This window comes from Engystomops pustulosus, chromosome 6 (genome assembly GCF_040894005.1).
Source record: "Engystomops pustulosus chromosome 6, aEngPut4.maternal, whole genome shotgun sequence".
Classification (NCBI taxonomy): Eukaryota; Metazoa; Chordata; class Amphibia; order Anura; family Leptodactylidae; genus Engystomops; species Engystomops pustulosus.
The window spans coordinates 45,060,877-45,084,040 of NC_092416.1; the positions used below are offsets into that span (position 1 = coordinate 45,060,877).

Genomic DNA, 23,164 nt, shown 5'->3' on the forward strand with positions numbered 1-23,164 from the left:
ACTTATGGATTTCAAAGGAATATAGAAAGCAGAGCAAAAGATTTGAGATAAGTGGATTTTGAGGGTAATTATGACATATGATCATAGAAAGCCATAAGCCTTGGTAATGCATCAGATTTGTCAGTCAGTGATTCTTTGAAGGCATTTCAAGGGGGCGCCTTGTTTTATTTTTATTTCAAGAGGGCACCTCATTTTAATTCCAAATATCTGTCTAAGTACCATAGTATAACTCCTTATCCTCTTGAATTCACTGATAGTTTTTTAATTTTTAATAAATGGTACCGGTTGTTAATCACAAACCCATATTTTTTTTAAAGCAATAAAAAAAAATTCGGCCACAGAACACGATGAGGATGATGACAACGAGTTTCATGGCACAACCATCCTCAGAAAACCTTAACTTAAAAGTGAGGACTTATAATCCCTCTGGCATAATTAAAGTCATCTCTTGCACTGCTTGCATATGAGGCACCGTCTTCAAAGTGAACAGAGGAGGGAGGATATATAGGACAGCGCTGTCTTTCCCTGTGCATCAAGGCCTATGCCTCCTCCCCTGAGGAGAACATGAAAAGCAGTGAGCAGGGTGATGCTTATAGCTGAGACTGGATGGACAGTGAGGAAGAGGAGGACGCTGTGTGAACAAGAAAAAGGTCACCATGAATTGTGCATGAGCCAGAGGTATACGTTTCTATGGAAACTAAACTGGGCCTTGGATGCAGCACAGACAATCCGACAGCCTGTAAATTAAATGTATGTCCCCAATAAAAAAGGTCATTACACATAAAGTGATAATATACAAAAGCAACAGAAATTGTTGCAATAAATATTGAATAAATTGAAAATTCTGAATTTAGACACTAGAAGATCCTAAATGTAGGAATGGCTCTAATAAACAATGGCAAATAATCTGTGACAAAACATACTTTATTATATCTTAATTATGGGACTATGTTAAGAACTGATTTATTGTCACCCACAAAGAGAAAGAAGTTTCTTCTGTAACATAAATTGTTGCATTTTACATGTTATACAAGTAAATGGAAAAAGTAATGTAAATCATTAAAGGAAATCTACCATCAAAATCAGGCATGATATAGCAGTGACAATTAATCATAGATCAACTTTTAAAATGATGCTATTGAGGCAGACATGCTCTGTGGGGGTTGTTACTAGAGCCCCTCCATGCTGTAGCTTCACAGGCTGTTAAACTGTGCAGGAGAAATGCCGAGAGGAGAGGGTGAGATGTGCCTCTGCTCAGTGTAACAGCTTTTGAAGCATGGGAGGGCTCTGATAACAACCCCCAGAGCCTTTCTGGCTTATTAGCATCATTTTAACAGTTGATAACAAATATAAGAACATAACTACAGTCACAATGCATGAAATGTAAATGACCCTGATATACCATGCTTCATTTATATGTTAGATTTCCTTAAAATATGAGTAATGCTGACCTATCACTTTCTCCAGCATTAGTTCTCCTTCAGGAGAGGTCACTTCTCCACATGATCAGAGCAGTATTATTAATAACACATTATAGTAAGGGGCCTGGTACAGATTTTGCAATAGGTCAAACAGGTGCAATTTACGAACTGGTCCTGATGGATCTGCCTAACCTTCTTACTATATAGTGCAGTTCTTCCAATTCTTTCAAATACAATTCAACCCATAGGAGACTGCCATAGGACACCTCACATACTCCCCTTCATAGTCCAATCCTTTACAAGAAAAGTAATAGATAATAGAAAGAAAAAAAAACTATTGTTAGGGTTGCGGTTGCCCCTTTTATTTTGGGATCCCTGTGCAGCTGCAATAATTGAAAATATTTATGTCTGTCCCCGAGACCATCACAAGATTACTAGGAAATTGGGCTAACTCCCGTAAAAATTCTTGAAAAGTCCAAGAGAACTTCTTTTATTCATGTTGTTGACAAGACACTAACATAGCAGTCACTTGGGAAAACAAAAGAATTCAATTGTAATATTTCCTTTACATTGCAGAATTGGTTTATACATTTTGCAAAAATACATTATGACAGCTGAGAGCAACGTAGGTACGGTTCATTCTATTTTCAATGATTGCTTCAATGTCTGTGAGATAATAGGTTAAAAGACAAGAAAGCAATCACAGAATGACATTTAAATCAATACATATTCTCAGTAGGATATGTGGGAGATGGATTACTTTGACATGGATCTACCCATCCCATGGAGAATCTCACAGTATATTTGGTTTTGTACAGCAAGTCATCTGCAAAAGCAAGCACTCATCTCCTACATTAGAAGTCATGCATGTCAGTTAAAGATCAATTTTTACTGTGATCTTTGATTTTATGTAATGTTATTGGCATTTGTCCTCATATATGAAAATCTAAGTTACAACATACCTTTTTATTTTACTTTTTTATAGTAGTTTATGTTAGTAGATTAACCTCTGAAACACTGCATTGCCATCGTTCTATACTAACTTGCAGTCCCTTCCTGACCTCCAAATCTCCTGGAAAATTTCTCATTGTACAAAGCATGTATATAAAATTATACATTATTATCTGTGGGCTGACACTCAGCCCTGGTCAGAAAGCATTTTTTTCAATACTGTACACTTTTTTTTTTCAAAATAAAAGACAATGGGGCACATTTACTTACCCGGTCCATTCGCGATCCAGCGGCGCGTTCTCTGCTCTGCATTCGGGTCCGGCCGGGATTTATGAATGTAGTTCTTCCGCCGTCCACCAGGTGGCGCTGCTGCGCTGAAAGTCATCTCATCGCGCCGGAATTCACCACCTCGGACCAAGTGAAGGTAAGCGGTCCCCAAGCGACACTTTTTCGGTTTTTAAATGCGGCGGTTTTTCCGAATACGTCGGGTTTTCGTTCGGCCACGTCCCCCGATTTCCGTCGCGCGCATGCCGGCGCCGATGCGCCACAATCCGATCACGTGCGCCACAATCCCGGGGCAATTCAGGTACGATCGGCGCAAATCGGAAATATTCGCGTAACACGTCGGGAAAACGCGAATCGGGCCTTTAGTAAATGACCCCCAATATTTTAAGCGTTTGTTCCATTTCAACAAACAAATGTTATTGTCTTGATCTGTATCAATTCCTCACAGTTTTCTAGATCTCTTCCCGTTGTCCTGTTGTTTACTTCCAGTGGATAAAAATCTGTTCCTGGTCATGTGATGTCATACAGATGCACGGCTTGTTATATATTATGCAGAGAGTAATCACAGCTGTGTGTTATAATGAGCCGTGCACCTGTGTGACCATTGACAGGTTTCTGTCCATTGTAAGTAAACATAGAAGCTTTATATGTAATGACAGCAAGCGGAGATCTAGAAAACTGTGAGGGATTGAAACAAAAAGTATACAAAAAAATTTAGCAACTTTTCATTAAACAAACAATAATATTTACTTGCCGAAAAGGGAATAATTCTTTAATATTCCAAGAAATTCTAGCTCATGCGTGTAGTAATAAGGCTTATTCCATGACAACTAACCCTATTAAGACAGAATCGCCTGGGTTATATGGTCGATGTATATTGTAGGGGTCAGGAATTAGTAAATTAGAATTTACTCAAACATAATATGGAAGTACAAAGAAAAAGTCATAAATTGTTATTAAAAAGTAAGATTTTTTTTTTTACATTTTATTTTCCGGAACATCATTAGATATGAAGAATTGAAGAAAACAGGGCAATGCTGACATTATCCTGTGTCAAATGGTTTGAAAGGCTTGCAGGTGTATTAATATTTCATGCCGAGAGTCCCACTCCGCTCTCTGGCTGTTCCTTTCCTGTAGAGGTTCCTTTACCACACATGCACAGCCCTTGACAGGCCCTGCTCACACAGTCTCGTATACATTTAATTAGAATCTCTATTGGTTGCTTCCGTAAAAGTTTCCATGCAAAATCAATAGTTTAATTAGAAAAACCGGTCCTATAAAAATCATTGCAGATGTAGGCAATGTACATTGCGGAGGCGCGCACACGCGTCAGCACAATCCCATTAGCACCCTGTTGTGAAATCGCCCATCCTTAACCCGCCTCCTCTTCTGTCACAATATCTAATCTCAGGATAGATTTCAAATCAGGGGAAAAAGTCCTAGAGTTAGAAGAGATAAAAACATATTGACAAGTAAAGTCCTCTGAGGCAGCACTGTCTGGCACAATGCTTTTGACTGAAAGACGCATGTCCTTCCCTTTCTACAATTTAGAAGGGCAGAGGAGTGAACAGCACTGAACAGGCAAAGCAACTAATGACAGTGATTAATGCTTTCTTTAAAACGTACAATGCAGGGCATTTTGCCAGGGAGAAATTGAATTTCTTTAACCTTTACAGGAGTAGGCAACCTGTGGCTCTATAGCTATTGTTAAACCACAACTTCGAGTGTAATCTGACAGCTATGAATTTGTGGTTTAATTTACACCTGTATACACGTGTCCTGAAATCATATTTGTGTGAATTTAAAAAGCATTTACACGGACACTTTGCTGTTGTCAGTTTGAGCTAAAGACAGACAGAGGCAAAAGAAAAACTCATTCTATTTATGAATCATACATATAAGGTATTGTGCTAATGGAAATCATAAGAATATGGTAATAGAGCTACTGTAACCATTGGAGACCTAGGGGTCATTGACACAAATCCCCCCCCCCCTTCCCCCAATTTATTGTGACATGTACTGGTGTAAAAGCCATGAAAAAGCCATGAGAAAGCACCTTTTTCTCCTCCTAATGCCACCTCCACACCATGTGGGCAAAGAGAGGCACATTAGGTTGGGGGTGGGACATCCTACAGTGCATGAGCTATAGCCTGCAACAGTTCCTGACACTGGTTGAATCATAATTTTAATTAGTATTACCAATGCGACGTGAGGGGTGAAGGGAAAATTAAGAGTTTGCTCATGATGCTCCGAATCTTGATAAATCCCCCCAATGATTTTAGGACAACAGATTTGGTCTTTGTGTTGACTGGATTTACTGGATCACATCTGTCTCAGCTGAATTGGACTGGCATGTTGTGCTCAAGTCAGCTGAACCACATTGAGGCCAGTAAATCTGACTGACAAATGGATTTTAAAATGTGGAGATTCATAACTCCTGTATAAATTATTGGATAAAAAAATAATCCTTATCCCTGTGAATGTAATATTTAAAGTTAACCTGTCACCAAATTTTCAAAAATAAAGCTAGTGACAGGTTCCCATAGAGGTCAATTAACTAACTGACACGCTTCTTTTAGCTAAAAATTGTTTCACTCACAGCCCCATAAAATCAACTTAATGTTATATTACCTGCATTAGAAGGGTATGTCAGGCTTGATCAGACTCTCCCATTTACTCCTCCGCATATCTCATGCCTCTTCTCAGCATGTCATGTGACCAGGGTGATGTCATCCAAGATCCTATTATATCTGCAAAAATCCTTTGAAATCAAAGGTGCGCCTTATAGTCCAGTGCGCCTTATATATGAACCATACTTACAGACAACAGCTGCCTTGAACTGTGCACAGGTCTGCCACCTGCTGGTCATTCATCCTTATAATCAGGTGCGCCTTATACTCCGGTGCGCCTTATATATGAACCTAGACGTTTTAGCAGGCATTTATTGATGATGCGCCTTATACTCCAGTGCCCCTTATAGTCCAAAAAATACTGTATGTATCTAATCACATGAAATCACAGCATGCCTCCATGTAGAAGTCCATGGAGGCATTCTTTGATTCATGTGATCAGATACATACATAGGGTAAACCTTGCAGATGTAACAAGACCTTAGATGACATCACCCTGGCCACATGACTTTAAGTGGCCAATGATGTAACATCTCCCTCTCAAAGTTCCATACAGCAGCAAAACATAACATTGAGATCTGTTAATCAGGAACTACAAGGCAGGTCAATGCCGTAACCAGTGAATATGGAGGGTCTTAAGTTACAAACTGGCATTGCAGCCATGGAAAGGAACCATTTAGGGAGAAGGTTAATGCTTTTAAATAATAGTTTAGCATTTAGGTTTGGGTGGGTAAATTTCAATTATAGATTCTCTGTAATCTAGAGTTTAAATTATTACAATTTCAATTTCAGTTGACCAGGCTGATAGTTTTGGCTATGGCTCCTAAAGTTTCAGAAGGAATGTTAGGGTTATCTGGGAAACGTGGGCAAGTGGGTTGAACTATTAAGCCAGGATGATGGCACTGAAAAGAGAATCTGTGTTATATATACAACACATAGTTTTGCGAATTAAGTGCCTTGGTAATTGAAAGTAAATTACCATAAAGCCATTGCGGCTTTTTAGCAATATAATTATTGTGAAATTCTTACTTTCTAATCACAAAAAATATTATTTCTTGTGGAAAAGGGCAATGATGTTTTCAATTATGTCACAGGCCTTGGGACCTTGAGAGGCAATCTTTAACCCACTGGAACGTGCTCTGCACAAGGAGAGTGTTGCTTTATAAAATATTAACAAGCTTCCTTTCATTGCAGCTATCCTACACAGAATGAGATAAGCTGAGTTCAATTCAGTCGTCTACTCTGTTTTCCAACAACGTGGAGACATGACATCTCTGTTGCATGCAATATTTAAACGTCTTCTTTATACAAAGGGAACACAGTACAAAACACATTACATGAGGCAGGAGTATGGCTGACTTGGATAACGGATCTTTTTACAAGTCAAGCTACTCTGCTAAATTTGTTTCATACCTCTTTACTTGATAGAAAGGAAAATCCTTGAAAAAACACCCTGCCTGTGAGTATACAAGTTCTTAGTCTAGTAATCATTCTAAATTTAAAGGGAAAAAAAATAGTAGAAGCTGAATTCAGAATATTATGTATTTTCCGAAGTCTGAGCTAAATGTAAGTGGGAAATTAGAAAACCTACTACTTACAGATGGGCCGATAAAGGTATTTCAAACTGATGGTCCAGCACCAAAAACGTTACCCAAAAACGTTACATCAAGTTTCATATTGTTAAATGGGTTTTCCATGCTATTCTCTTTTTTTAAGATTGTAATACTATGACATGACTTACTACAGGCAGTCCCCGGGTTACATACAAGATAGGGTCTGGAGGTTTGTTCTTAAGTTGAATTTGTATGTAAGTCGAAACTGTATATTTTATAATGGAAGTTCTAGAAAAAAAAATTTCTTTTGCCCCAGTGACAATTGGAGTTTCAAAATTTTTGGTGTAATTGGACCAAGAATTATCAATAAAGCTTCATTACAGACATCTTACAGCTGATCATTGCAGTCTGGGACTATAGTAAAGCATCCAGAGAGCTTCAGCAGAGGTCACAGTGGGCAGAGGGGTCCGTCTGTAACTATGGGTTGTCTGTAAGTCGGGTGTCCTTAAGTAGGGGACCGCCTGTACAATGATGATAAAGCCCAATGCTACTGATTCCATCCACTGTATGGGTTCTGATGCCATGTCTCAAACCTCAACCAATCTGGTCACAGGTTAAAAATATTAAAAAAATTGGCCACTCCAAAAAATAACCCTCTACAAATACTGTTGGTTAACTTGTATTTTTCGACATGCATAAAATAAGAGAATATCAAAATATTTTGAAAACATAAAATTCATCATTTTTAACATTCTCTCTTATTCTCTAGAAGATTAAATGCCACTTTTAGTATTACTATTGGCTAATATACCTTCACTGTTTGCTGGAGTGCCAACAACCTTACATTGGCCATCTGCCATGAACAAGATAAATTCTCCTTTATATTGCATTATTTCCTTGACCTATTGCTGGAGTTGAGTCTAAAAATGGGACTAAGCACTAATCTGGGTACATGTTTGGTGGGTGCTCTCAGGGTCATATATGCAATTAGGGGCCTTTAAACTAATACTTCCAGTTATGGATGGGCAGCCCTTCGAGATCAGGATTTTTTTTGATTTTTTAATTTCCTTATTCCCCACATTGCTGCCACAGAGAGATGGGAACATAGAGCTGAATGGGTCTTCTGGAGTTAGGGCGCAGGAATGTCATAATGTAAAGGATTGGGGGCAAAGCTGGAGTCGTGGCATAGAGGACTGGGAAAACAACTGTAAATCTATAGAAGTGGGGGAAGAGATGTTTATAGTTTATTGGAGTGGGCCATGATCTAGTTTTATACTTATTATACTTTGTTAACACTGATCAAATATGATTAAAATTACTTAAGCAGGGCATGATTTTGGAGTATAACTTTCAAATACTTTAGAAGATCTTTTTATGCAAATATGGAAAAGCCAAATTATTTAACAAAAAGTATCATTAGAACATATCCATTCTACTTCATAAAGACATATCTAAACCCTAAGGGAACATAATTGTGCAGATGTACTGAACTCTTTCACAGGTAATTGTCATAGTATATCTGATCCTTGTGTGATCTACAGACCTACAGGTGCGCCATCATTTTCTATCAGCTAAGCTGTCAGACAAAATGCCTGAGATGTTTCCTAAAGTTTTAACTTATAATTTAGCATTTCCTAAGCCTCCTCCATTAAAGCAGCAGAGCTATGAGGAGGCAAATATTCTCCAACCTAATTGACTGCACATCCATTTATCTCTACGGTTCTATTTATAGCGCAGCTTCAGATCCGCATAACGTATGTGTTGTATTTGCAGTCACACGTATAGAAAGGCATTAATTTAGTTTCCAGCAGTTAATTAATGGTAAACCGTGAGGACGGACTTTCTATTTTTGAAACTATTAAAAAGCTGTAGGTTTTTTTTCAGTTATGCAAATGTTTTAAATTCACAAATGCTAAAAGTTATTTAGTCTTAAAGACGTCAAATAACAAATATCACATTAACATATTTGTGTATTGAAACAGCTACAGCATGTGTCATGTCGCAGTTTGCTTTTCAAGGTGTTGTTTCATAGTCCACCTGTCTTTTCCCCTTGTGAAAAAGCAAAAATAGCTGCTCTACTTTTACACTTTGGAATTTTAGAAATGGGGTATACCTGTCACCCACTTAGAAATACTCACTAGCTCTTCCTGTTGGGGCTTATAGAACAAGTATCTTAGTATTATTGGCAATTTGGGGATTTGGCATGTGACAATGAGTGCTGCAGTCTCTTAACATTATACAGCAGTTTTGCTTGATATTACAGCTCAGTCCCACACACTTGAATGGGACTGAGATACTTCAGGCCTCTTGATGAATTCTGTGACATAACTGTCCTGTTATGCGGAAACAATACTCTACAGATCATAAAGTGCTGACCCTAGCAGTATGCCATCACTTTATCAGATGTAAAACCCCATTTTAAAAAGAACTTCTTATAATATTATGATTGGGTTATTGAAATCACAAGTACTTTAGAGTTTAAAGTATACCACAATGATGCACAGCGTTAATGCTATAGCTATTTGATGGAAAAGTAAATTGTCTATAAAAGAGAGGCATTATATGAATTCAAGAAGATTTCAGACATCTTAAAAACTTTATTCCTACAGTAAAGAACAGTTCTTAAAGAAAATCTACCATCAGTATAAAGCATGATAAACCTGGGACACTTACTCATAGATGCACAGCCTCCTTCCTTTCAAAATCAACTTATAAAATGTTGATAATTATACTTCAACTGCTGTCACAATATGCTGGAGCACTTCCCCCTCCCATGGTGTGCTTAGGGAGGGAGAAGTGATGAGAGAGTAGGGGGGAAGGTGAGATATGGTCATGCACAGTGTAACAGCCTGTGAAGCTACAGCATGGAGGGGATCTGGTAACCTTCTGGAAAAAGCCTTATGGCTCTTTAGCAATATTTTAAAAGTTGTCACAGTGCCTGGATCTATGAATAAGTGCTTAAAGGGCATCTGCCATCAGGACTGTTTGCAAATGAGCCTGAGGTGATGGTAGTTTCCAACCTCCATACAGTTGGGGACCCTTTTGTTATAAAACAGTAAAGATCTTGTAAAATATGACCTACACCCCAATACAAATCCTAATAATTAAGGAGCCTAAATCAGTTTTGCAACCTCATCACTTTACAGAAGTCTATATACCTTCCTTAAAGGCAATATCTGATTTTGGTTCTCTGCCTGATATGCTATTGGAATTTATTTTAATATATGGATTTAGTACATCTTGTTATAACTTAAAAAAAGTTTCCAAGTCACCTGTAAAGCCTTGTGAACCCTCTATACAATCAATTAGCTGAGGATATCTAGAGTTAGCACATGGGTGGATGCCTGTGGCAAGCGTAAAGACTGAAATTGGTAATTTAAACCTCTTTCCTCCAGTGATTTATAAATTAACATTTCAACACATTCAGCTATGCAGGAAGGCTTAAAATCTGAAGGCCTACAAAAATGTCCCCCGTTATGGAAGATAATGAGGAGCACTGTGAATGGGGTAAGCCAATCTCTTACTGTATGTGATGGGAATCTACTAATCCCTGGGGCTGTTACAGACAGTGAATTCCTCCACTATATCTCCCAGAAACATACATTATTATGGATCTGGGTTACAGCTCTGCCACTTTCCTCTATGTGCACAACACTCTGTTAATCCAAAAAACGACTGTGAAATGAAAATAAATGGTGAGAGGAAATATTTGCATAAATGTAAATTAACAAATGAAACATATGTCATGTCCTACTGTTATAATACTGACTTATTAAAGAATGACATGTTATGACATGATATGAAAGCTAGACAAGCACTCAAAACCACAGAACAATTATGATCCAATAAATCATCAAATCAGATAATCAAATAAGGGGACACCGCTGATGCTGAGATGAAATGTGAGCAAAAAGAAATCTCTGTAAGCTGAAATAATGCTCAAAAGAAAGAATGCTATAATCTGAACAGGAGTGGTTTGATCCACAGGATGGTTTTCTGCATCAGCAAACTGATAGACCATGGCACCCGCTTCCTAGTTTTCCAACACTAAGAGAGATTTACTCTGAATTACCATTTTTAGCATATTTTGGTAAATTTTTCTGTTCAAAAAATTCAGGCTTCAGTTGCAGCATTATTTTGTCCCAAATTGTCCAAAATTTTTTCTAGTTCAATAACTATGTATGCTACTGGCCACTTGATATATACAAAAAGGTTTGACTTTGTCAAGACAGACACTGCATCGAGTAAGGTCTTGTGTCATAATTTGGTACATATATTGGGATAAAGTAAGTTGGATTTGAGAAGGAAATAGATAATGGCTAACATGTCAAATAAAGGACGCCCAATTTTTAATGTCACTAAGGATCCTATCTAACTTTTTGACTGATATAATAAATCTCCCCTAGGGTCTGCTGAAACCAGTCAGTCTTTAAAAGATAATACCAAACAAAGGACTAAAACATGTTGCTATCCAGCTCCTGTAAAAAGTAGTTACAGCTTGAGTGCTACAGTATGGAGACCTTTGAAGGGAGCCTGTCATCAGTTTTTGACATATTATTTTCTTCCAAAAGAATATATGCCACTCAAAGTTTGAAAATGTTCCTGGTTCCAGAGATTTTCCCCTCAGTCGTGTGGGGGGTTTACAGAGCCTTTCCAGTCATGGAGTAATCCTGAAGAACACTCTTCTTCCTTCCCTCTTCGCCCTCTCCATTCTAGACATATAATAGTCCTTGTTGATAAAATATTGCACATAAACAAGGTCTTTTTTTTTGGTTTTGGACATGTGCAATGAGCAGCAGAGTCTTTCACTGTCTTAATGCAGGCATATAGCACACTGTATAGGGAACTCCCAATGGAAATGGCGCATGCGCAATGAGGCAATAAGACCAAGGTAAAGACTCAATTACTCATAGTGCATGTTTGGAGCTTGAAGGTGACAGCAATTGTGCAAGCATTTCCAAGACTTCTTTTTCCTATATTTCAAGAAAGGAGAGGTTGAGGGGGAGAAAACTTTGTTTTTAATTGAACTTTTCCAGTCTTTATGATTTGATACTGTATTTCTTTTTTGTCATTTTATCAATTTAAAGGGGTAGTGTTTGTATGGCTAAAATTTACAGTTTTCCACCTGGTTTTCTAGATGCATTCTTGCTGTCCTTCTATAGAAAGATTCTATGTTTACCAGTCTGACCATGGTCACACAGGTGCACAGCTCGTTAGTATCATAGAGAGTAATCTATAGGACAGTAATTTCTGTCTACTAGAAGTAAACATAGAAACTTGCTATAGAAGGACAGCAAGAAGATCTAGAAAACCATGAGGAATTAATATAGATATTATATTGGAAAATTATATAACTTTTTATTATACAAACAGTAACGTTATTAGCTGAAATAGGAATACTTCTTTAAACGTTGTTGCAAGTGTCTTTGCAATTCAAGTCATTCCCGAAAAGGATTAAAGGGGGTTTTCCCATCTGAGTAATCACATTAAATGTAATTCATCTCCATATATACAATTTCTTTAACTGGATGTTATTAAAAATATTCACCTGTGTAAAGATAAGTCTCCATAAATGTTGCCATGTTTTCCAATAGAAACAAGATAGTTGTCCTTGGATACGACCACCCTCGTGTGGTGGCAGCACATGTGCTATTGAACCCTGCAAGTCCACCAGCATTCAACGTTCATTACTACATGCAGTAACTCCCGGCCATTTCATATGCAAAAACATTTTGTTTCTTTGTGCAATCACTCCAGCAGAGGTGGTCGTATCCAAGGATAACAATCCCATTTCTAAGGGTCAGCATGTCTACTTTTGTGGAAAATTATCTTCACAACTAATTTTTAATAACATCCAATTGAAAAAATATATGTATATGGCAGATGAATTAAATTAAATGTTAATGCCCAGATGAGAATGTCTGTTTTTAGAATTGACTTAATATATATCTTGCATATTATTTTCTTTTTTCCATTTTTATTGTGACCTATCATTTAGACAGTTGTCCAACAGTTATTTCATCCAAACCCCTTAGGCGGGTTCCATATTGGTAAACTGAAGTAACCAAAAGTAGTTTCCCTTCATATGTAGGAGCCTAGTTAACAGTGAATCACAGTAGCACAGACATAAGATAGAAATATAGATAACAAAGACTATATCCAGTTATAAAGATATATGAATTGGATATTCCTCAGGGTTTTATACTACATTTTTTATATCTTCAAGCAAAATTCAGGTAGAGACAGTTTGAGAACAGGAATAAAGACAAAACAGTTGTGCTGCTAAATAATTTAAGTGCCATAGTCCGACAGCGCAACCTCAGAGAGTTTCTAATCTTAGCTAATTTCATGAAGAATTAAATTCTCACCCCTAACCTAAACTTCTTGCTCCCCCATGATCCCTTTTTTCTGTCCCCCTTCTTGAGCAGTCTCAGAATAACGTGGAGCTTTGTGTCCACGACCCCCTCTGTCTCTGGTTTAGTTCTTCTAGGGCCAGCAGGAAAAGACTCAACGGCCCAGGGCCATGAACAGGATGGATTAAAGCTGTGAATGGATCAATGCTCCGCTCTAGCTGCTAAAATAAAATCAATTTCTGACTGCTTGCCTCTGCCTGCTCAGGATAAGAAGGTTGGAAGAGGGGAGGGCGAGTGACAGGGCACATTACAAACGCTGAGATAACAGCGTTTATGATCCTTTGCCTAAGAAGCCTGCATCCATTCTTTGGCAGCACCAGACCGCTGCCGGTGTATTGAGAAAGAATGGATACATTTTAAGTGAAGAGAATAATAAGATGGAACAAGAAAATTGTTGGGGAAGTAAGATCACCCAGCAAAATGTTAAGGCAAATTATAACAATTATACATCTCAATATTGAGAAGAACGAGAAAGCTTTTTTAACTCATCCCAAACATCCAGACTATAGCTATGTATCATCTCAACTCGATTTACAATATTCCATGTAGAAAACAGAAATGGAAGGATTGAAGAACCTTTTGTTCAGTCTCAGATTAAGAAAGATACACACATGCCAATGGTAAAAACAAGACTGCAAAGTCCTATCACTGGGCATAACACCCCATTACCTCACATGACTCAACTACGGGATGCAGCATTGTCCTACTAGGTTTCACTTTTATGTTTGTGGGTCATTAACACAGTTTCCACAACTTAAGGTAAAAGAAAAACCATCTAAGCAATAAGAGCCACACAATAAATAATGGCTAATGAGTAAAGACCATTATTGATGTAAGCCCCTTGCACTGCCCAGCATGCCGGCTCTTGATAAGCCCTAATGTTGGAAATTTGTCCACAGCAAATGTAACTACTTAATTTCAGACATGGTACAAATTAAATTACTTTAAGTTTGCAGTCTCAGAACCTTGTATTTCTCCACTTACATTTCCACTAATAGCTATAAGATGCCGTCTTTCCTACAAAGAATATTACCAAAGTAAAGTGGGTTACCCATGGAGTCTGTGGAAAATGTTTCTTTACTGATAAATATGCTTACTTGCTGCCTGTAACTTTTACTTAACAGTATTAGAATGTTTGCCGATGGGGCACATTTACAAGGACTTTGTGCCAGTTTTCTGTCAGACTTTGCATGTTCTTTTAAGTGCAAACTGCTTGCACATGTACTTAAGAATTGTCCAAGCCACATATGTGTCACATGTAACTCTTTTCTTCATACAACACAAATTTTGTCATAGAAATGGGCGTTCTGGTGCACAGTCAGATCGTGCACAACATTTATCATGCAACCCCTGACAGAATTGTGTCGCATGCCCCATGTTAAAGGTCCAAAAAAGTTAGTGCACTTTGTTGGGGCAGTGAAGGAAGTGCCGGATTCATAAAGATCGTGTGCCACAATTGATGAATCTGGCGCCTTTTGCATATTACAAACACAGTGCAGTTTGCACTGTTTTTAGTAAATGTGCCCTAATGTCTTTTTCCAGAAGACTGATTGTCAGTGATGTACAACTGGTGACAAAGTACAGACAAGATCTACCAGTGAAAGCTATCATGAGTAGAAAAAAGCTATTTGCACCTATTGTGGTCAAAAGAACATTCGCTTCATTGCGAAACATACAGGACAAAGCTACTACACCTCATGATGAATAAGTGTGTATAGGGTTGAAAGTTGCCCCGGAAGTGCGCTCTACAGAGTCAGCCCAGTTTATACTGATCTGATCTGGTGGAGATTTCAGCTATAGTCTCCACCTTTTTTTACAGACTATAATTAATACAGCAGATTGGAGCGGTGAAAACCTCAGCCCCTTGAGTGCCCCAACAGCAGTGACACCCAAAGGGCCTTTTTACTTGCCTTGTCTGCCATAAAACTGGTGGGCAAAGAATAGTAAGTCTCCCCCATAAGGTCTATACAGAGTCATGTACAGAAGAATGACTATTGTACTTTATAAACAAAATAGACCTAAATTCATATGCTCGCTAATATTAAAACCCATGATGCATACTTTCTTTCAGCTGGAGCAAATCCTAAGCCAAGTGTGAAAAAGTCTAAACAACACTTTAATTAAAATCAACAGGCCCAACAGCAACATTTATAATTTTGTCTGATTTGTTTACTTCCTTCCCAAAGTACATACCTTTGGCAACTCTTGGTCACCCTTTGGTAAAACTGCACTAGTAGTGAGAAGGTGTACAAAACTGATGTGGATTAAGATCTGGTTCCCAGCATCAAAATCCATATTAAGAATTTATATGCCCTTGAATCTCTATATGTGAATGTCTATAGGCATATGTAAGGAATGTTATTCAGTATACAAGCAGTCCCCGGGTTACATACAAGATAGGTTCCATAGGTTTGTTCTTAAGTTGAATTTGTATGTAAGTCGAAACTGTATATTTGTAGTAACAGACAAAATAAATTTTCCCCGCTGACAATTGGAGTTTCAAATTTTTTTGCTGTAATGGGACCAAGGATTATCAATAAAACTTCATTACATACACCTTATAGCTGATCATTGCAGTCTGGGACTATATTAAAGCATCCAGAGAGGTTCCCCAGTGTTCACAATGGTCAGAGGTGTCTGTCTTTAACTAGGGGTCGTCTGTAAGTCGTGTGCCCTTAAGTAGGGACAGCCTGTATCTGGTAATGAAATCATAGTGTGAGGTTTAGTGCTATATAGACGAAAAACACATGGACATGCCAACTGGTCAGGCCAAATGATTATAGTATTTCATTAGTTTTTTTTTTGTGATATCTTCAGGATATTTTAAAATTGTAACTTACTTATTATAATATATAAATAAAAAAAAAATAGAAAAAGCAGACCTTTTTAAGAAAAACTAATAAAAAGATTATAAAAATATAAGAAAACTAAACAATAAGATGATACATCCATTATGGTTAATGGTGTTGCTCAATGTCTTTGGAAACCTAATTGAAAGTTTACAGTAGATTCATATCTGCTATGCTATAGGACATGTCTGTTATCTAGGGATTTAGGCAAAGGACATAATGACAAAGATGTATAGGCTCACTCGTATCATTCCAATTCACCTTAACAGCCAAGAATTCATTTAATTAATGCCAAACACTATCCCAACCGAGCAGGTCATAAACAGTAGGTTTCCTTTAACTATTTATGACTTATTGCATTTTAGCAACAGGCTGATGCTAATTAAAATAGAGCCCATGTTACAGTATACGTGAAGCATCCATTCATTTTGTGCTTCATGTAGCTTTAATTAACTAAATAAACCAACCGATTCTCCCCTTCGGCATTTTGAGGCACATTTCTCTACAGCTCTGCCAAAATTATATTACGCTGTTTACATGTTGCTATACTGTAAGTCAGCACTTGATAAGCACTTAGAGTGTAGAACACTTTACTACTTCATAATCTGTCTTTTTAGTCTTTTTAGAGCATAAAAAAGTTTCATAAGGCACAAGACTTTGGGAATTTATGTCAATATCCAAGGTCCGTATGTTCAACAAAATTGCACTTATCTTCACAACATAGGACATCAGTAGAACAGAGAACTAAAAGTCTCGTAAGTCCTGCAGAATTTCAAAGAAGTACTAGATCTTGACATTTACTGACTACAGGTTGCACTAGAATACAGAACCTACTGTAACCAGTAACAAAAAGCAGATACCCAATAGATAAGAAGAGTAAGGTTAAAGGCTGCATGCTATCTAATGTGCAACATTTTCTACTCTGCATTTACACCATAGGACTGCTTGCATCAATGTATATATGTACTGTAAGATTATTATCTTATCACATGCCATGGATATGCTTGCATGCACAGATCAATATGCCAGTAAGTTATTTTCTTATTATAATTCTTGCACCCCTTCAGATTTCTTCAATGAACATATTTAACAAAATAGAGCTTGGAAATGCAGCAGTTATCATGCATAATTCAGGCACAAAACATACACATATAGGTGGGATATAATGATCCATCTTACCTGGAAGTTCCAATGCAGCTTTATAAAAATAAGATAGAATTAATATGTATATTCATATGAGTTGTCTGTTATAAGAACTAAAGATATGATTCCAAGAGTTGTAGTTGTTTCATGTATGCAAATATAATAAAGGTGAAAATTAAATTGCACCAATTACAAACATTTTAATAAAAATATCAGAAACTGGACTGAAGTGCAGATATAGGTTGTAGTTGTACACTTTATTTGTGAAATATAGTGGTATATTTTGAATATGGCATCTTCTAGTGGTAAGGAACCTCTGTAGTGGCTATTACCAGAACCCAGTCTAGGATAGTGATGGCGAACCTATGGCATTGGTGCCAGAGGTGGCACTCTGAGCCTTTTCTTTGGGCACTCAGGCCACCAGCCCAGGACAGAGTTCACCAAACAGGAACAAATCCATTAAGTCTTCCTGCAGTCCCAGGCAACTTATGAGATGCTGCGCTCAGCACTATTTGACAGTAACACTTCATTGACCGTTTGGAACAGCTTGAAAAGTGAGAAGCTGTTGAAAGAAGTGCATTATCTTTATAGGTCATCCTGCTACACCCACCATTCTCCTACAATGAGAGTCTGAATTTGCCCACCTTGTTTCAACTGTATTGGCGGCCTCAGGCTGCCGATACAATTAAAGAAGTGGAAGAACAGGTAGCAATAAGTTACTGCTTAAAATGGCACATTGGCACATCAGGGTAAATAAGTGGGTTTTGGTTGTAGTTTGGGCACTCGGTCTCCAAAAGGTTCACCATCACCGGTCTAGGAGAAGATATTAATATGTTGGCTTGTTTGTGTATAAGTTATTACTGCATTTAGGGGTCTCAGTCTTGACATGCAACGACATGCAAAGACATAAGTAAGATGTTGTGGGCCTTGGTCAGTGATAGCCCAACTCAGGGCCAGCACCAGGCTTACCTAGGCCAGGGCCCAGAACTGCTGAGGGGCCCCACACGGCCGAATCTCAGTCCAAAGCAGCCCGGCAGCAAATGGTGAACAGAGCGCTATATAATAAATCCAAAGGGGACTGTAAATAATTAAACTATTAGAGGGCTGTTTATAAAATGACCATGGCAGGGCTGTTTGGGAATGATAAACTAGGGAATATTTTAGTTAAATTCTAGTTTAGTTCACTGCAAAGGGGCCTACTAAGGCTCTGTTGACCAGGGGCCTACTGAAACCTGGAGCCGACCCTGACCTAACTTATCTTGAGCTGAGGTTTGCTTATTTTAATGAATGCTTGGTATGGTTAGTATAGATCCTGGTTCCATTATATATGTACACACATATGGTGATGGAAAGGCATGTAAAGCTGAGATCTATATAAAAAACATACTCAAGGAAACAGCCTGATTATGTTACTCGGTTTCCAAGTCCTCAACATCTGTCAATCCAAAAACAAAATGCTGTTTTGTATGAGCCTTAAATGGCAAGCGTAAGATAAAGAAACATGTGAAAGTGAATAGCAGCTGACATGAGATGTCTCTGATACATAGTCAATATTCCATTGTGACATCTTTGTAATTACAATACAGTGTTATATGGTGCTCTCCATTCCACAAGTGCTTTACAATTATACTCCAGCAGCACTCACACAGCCACTTCTGCCAATTCAAAACCAGCTCCACCAGGAAAACTGGGACAAAGAAAAGTACAGCGAGCTCAGAGGTTGAGGATTAGAAGCATCTGAATAAAACCTGTTCTCTGATTTTAGAATAAAATAAGCTGGAACAAAAATGCAAAAGCCTTATTTTAAGAACATGGAAAAGTATCCAAGTCAACATCAAATACTGCTCTTATGCCTCACGGGCAGAAATGCCAGCAGCAAATCCTCTGCAGCGGCTGTTTAGAGCTAAGGGAGAAAGATACATTATCAGCTTGTAAGAAATGAAACGCTACTGCAGTCTCCGGTATGACAAGCAATGGACAATCATATCCAACAAAGCACTTGTTGAAGGTTCCTCAGTAACTATTTGTCACACTAAAGCATCAAGCCCCTTGTGATTGTAACACATAAAAGCTCCACATCTTTATTGTATAAATAGCTATTCCCACATATACAGTAATATTTATCAATATAATGTTACATTCCTGTTACCCATGGAATTCCAATGTACAAATGAAATGAACAATGAAAGCAAAAATTTGTATATTCCCCGTGGCGGAGCTATAGACCCCTTAGTATTGGTTAGTCTGGCAGCGCCCCTCGTTTATCTTTATTTATCAAAAACAATAGGAAGACTACATATTGCAACTTAAAGTTTTTTTCTTTTCTTAAACTGCTCTGAAATAATAAAAGCTGAGCGGTGGTTGATTGCTTTAGGCAACAAAGACAGGCTCTGTATTGTACAACTCCATATGCTTACTGGTATATCTCTGCGGCACACAAAATCAAACTGAGACTGCTGCAGTGGCTAAATGATAAGAAGATTAGTTATTCCTTCATTATTATAGGTGGTTAACCCCTTTAAAGGAAATCTAAATTCAGCATGACTCACTCACTTAGGCTATATTCACACTTACGTTGCCTGCCGTACCATAGCACGGTAGCTCACCCCCGCCCCCCTCTACCGGGATGTATGGGCACGGCGCTGTAATAAGGAAAAAGATAGGATATGTCCTATCTTTTTCCCGGGTACGGAGCGGTACCGAGTGGTACACGTCTATGATGGACGTACATCGGCCGTATATACGTCGGCCGTATATATGTCGGCCATATATACGCCCCCCTTGCGGCAGTGTGAATGTAGCCTTACTGTGACTGTGGTAATCGTCTTATATTTATTATCCCCCTTGTGGTAGTGTGAATGTAGCCTTACTGTGACTGTGGTAATCGTCTTATATTTATTATCCTGGGACTCTTTCTTTCTAAAATCAACATTCAAAATTATGCTAAGAAAGAAGGGCTCAAAGAGGACCTGTCGCCTATAAAAAAAGGGCACTAGGAGCTGCTTACTAAAATACTACTACTATTTACTACTTACTATTGCTAAAACAGACGCAGCAGTGTTACACTGCTAGTGTTATCGGAAACCTCCGATAACGCTAACAAACACTGCTGCAATGTACACTAGAAACACCTGCCTCTACCCCGGACCGCATCGCCCACACATCATGTTGCAGTCACCGCCCCTAAACCCGCCCCCTCATGAATATGCTGGACAGCTTCCAGTGTGGTCCGGCGTTTCTAGTGTACATTGTGGCAGTGTCTGCTAGCGTTATCGGAGGTTTCCAATAACACTAGCAGTGTAACACTGCTGCATCTGTTTTAGCACTAGGAGCTGCTTACTTAAGTAAGCAGCTCCTAATGCTGTTTTTATAGGTGACATGTCCTCTTTACGTGTGTTACCAGAACTATCCCAAGTGTTGCAGCTTCACAGGTTATTACACTTTGCAGGAGCACTTCCCCCTCCACTGTGTTCTGAAACTTTTGCAGTGAGATTACAGCAAGCAGATGGAAGGGGAAAGTGCTGGCAGAGCAGGGGGACGGTTACACAGTGTAACAGTCTGTAAAGCTGCAGCATGGAGAGGTTCTAGGCGGTGTAACCAGAGCCGCTCCTTTGTGGCTATTTAGAATAATTTTAAAAGCTGATTTTAGAAGGAAGGTTGCCATGGATAACAAATGTAAGAAGATTACCACAGACATGGTGACCATATCTATGGTTTATTGCGCTTGAATTCTTGCTGTAGAAACTTTTTTCTAGACCCTATCATTCACAAGCAATCAGGCACATTGGTTTTGGCGCTAAATATGCTAGTCTCTTTATTGTCAGGGAGATTATCTACCGCAGCCTAGGACCATCTTTCTAACAATAAAGAGCTATATTAGGATATTTAGCACTGAAAGTAACAGCATTGATTGGTCACAAATGGTGGAGACTATAGAAAAAAATTCCATCTTCACTGGAATTTGGAGAGACAACTATTAAATGATGGAAAGATTTATCCCTGGCGGAAGTGGTGAGAGGTTCTCTTTAAGATTATAGACAGTGGTAAGTAGAATTGATAACAGCTACATGGAAACCATTATTATTGGCACTTTGGTGAAGACCGATGCACAAAGGAAACTGCTGACACCTTTGAAAACCAATGACTATTGCCCTGTTTAGAAAAAGGCATAGCTGCTTTGTCTTTATATACTTCGACACTGCATTTCCTTAAATGCCCATGTGGAAGATCTATACTGAAGGATTCTGAATTCAATATGACTAAATGGGAAGTTCTAAAGGAATCAATGGTAATTACAGAATATTCATGGGAAAAACAGCAGTAATTGGCCAGAGCTGTGTGGCGTGAATCATGAAGTACGTGATTGGGCCATCACTGAATGCACATAGGTAAAAAACCAGTAGGAAACAATGTGATAAATAAGTGTAACAAGGACAATAATACACAAGATTTATCTTATATATCAAAAACTCTAAAAAGGTTCTTATTACTATATGTACATTCACAGGATAAATGCACACACTCAATGGTAAAGCTGCCCTTCTCACCCCCAAAAAAAATCAGTTTGCAGAAACTAGGGATTTATCTGGCATTAATTTACAAATTACAGCAGTCTACGAGGAGATTTAGGAATCCGCAGGTAGCTCGTTTTCCACCTGTGTCTACTTTTACTGTCAACTAGAGATGAGCGAACACTAAAATGCTCGGGTACTCGTTATTCGAGACGAACTTTTCCCGATGCTCGAGTGCTCGTCTCGAATAACGAACCCCATTGAAGTCAATGGGAGACTCGAGCATTTTTCAAGGGGACCAAGGCTCTGCACAGGGAAGCTTGGCCAAACACCTGGGAACCTCAGAAAAGGATGGAAACACCACGGAAATGGACAGGAAACAGCAGGGGCAGCATGCATGGATGCCTCTGAGGCTGCTTAAACGCACCATTATGCCAAAATTATGGGCAACAGCATGGCCATGACAGAGTGACAGAATGAAGCTAGATAGCATCTAAAACATGCAATAATTGACCCTGACACTATAGGGGACGGCATGCAGAGGCAGCGGCAGCAGGCTAGAGAGTGTCATGGCGACATACCCTAAATGGACTCAGGCTTCAAACCAATGGGTGGCAGAGAGGAACCAAAGGAGGTGAGCAAGAAGTGCTCAAATAATATCGGTACATGATAAAAGTTTGCCAGTATATTTTGTGGATTACACAGCAGGGTGGCGACAAAGTTAACATGGAAGCCATGAAAACAACCCAAAATTCTGCCTGACACAGCTCGTTTGATAAGGGGACCATGTATGGAGGCAGTGAACTAGTAGTAGATTAAAGGTGCTGCAGTTAAAACTATGTTAGTTGGATCTTGGCATGGAGCTGGCGCTCCGCTGCCAGGCGAGCTTTCGCCAATCCAAGCCCCTGTCTCTAGGCTACTCCCCAAACAGCACTTTTGTATAAGATCAAGTGTAGTAGCGTTCTTATAAGTTTAGGATATGCCGGGTGAGGGGAATGTAAACAGATACGCAAGAAGCGCATGATGCGCATGGAGCTGGCGCTCCGCTGCCAGGCGAGCTTTCGCCAATCCAAGCCCCTGTCTCTAGGCTACTCCCCAAACAGCACTTTTGTATAAGATCAAGTGTAGTAGCGTTCTTATAAGTTTAGGATATGCCGGGTGAGGGGAATGTAAACAGATGCGCAAGAAGCGCATGATGCGCATGGAGCTGGCGCTCCGCTGCCAGGCGAGCTTTCGCAAATCCAAGCCCCTGTCTCTAGGCTACTCCCCAAACAGCACTTTTGTATAAGATCAAGTGTAGTAGCGTTCTTATAAGTTTAGGATATGGCGGGTGAGGGGAATGTAAACAGATGCGCAAGAAGCGCTGAAATAATATCCCTAAATGGTAAAAGTTTGCAAGTATATTTTG

At 38.8% G+C, this 23,164-nt stretch overlaps 1 protein-coding gene across 17 annotated transcripts in view; it reads right to left on the reverse strand.

The window, feature by feature from the left end:
* AGRN (agrin) overlaps window positions 1–23,164 on the reverse strand; it is a 334,557-nt gene that overhangs the window by 145,357 nt on the left and 166,036 nt on the right. For 9 of the 17 annotated variants that reach the window (XM_072155888.1, XM_072155893.1, XM_072155890.1 and 6 more), the window contains one exon: window positions 17,282–17,299. The exons of the other annotated variants lie outside the window; for them this stretch is intronic. In XM_072155888.1, the coding sequence (XP_072011989.1) occupies window positions 17,282–17,299 (18 nt within the window). The remainder of the gene's footprint in view (window positions 1–17,281; window positions 17,300–23,164) is intronic. 17 annotated transcript variants of the gene reach the window in all.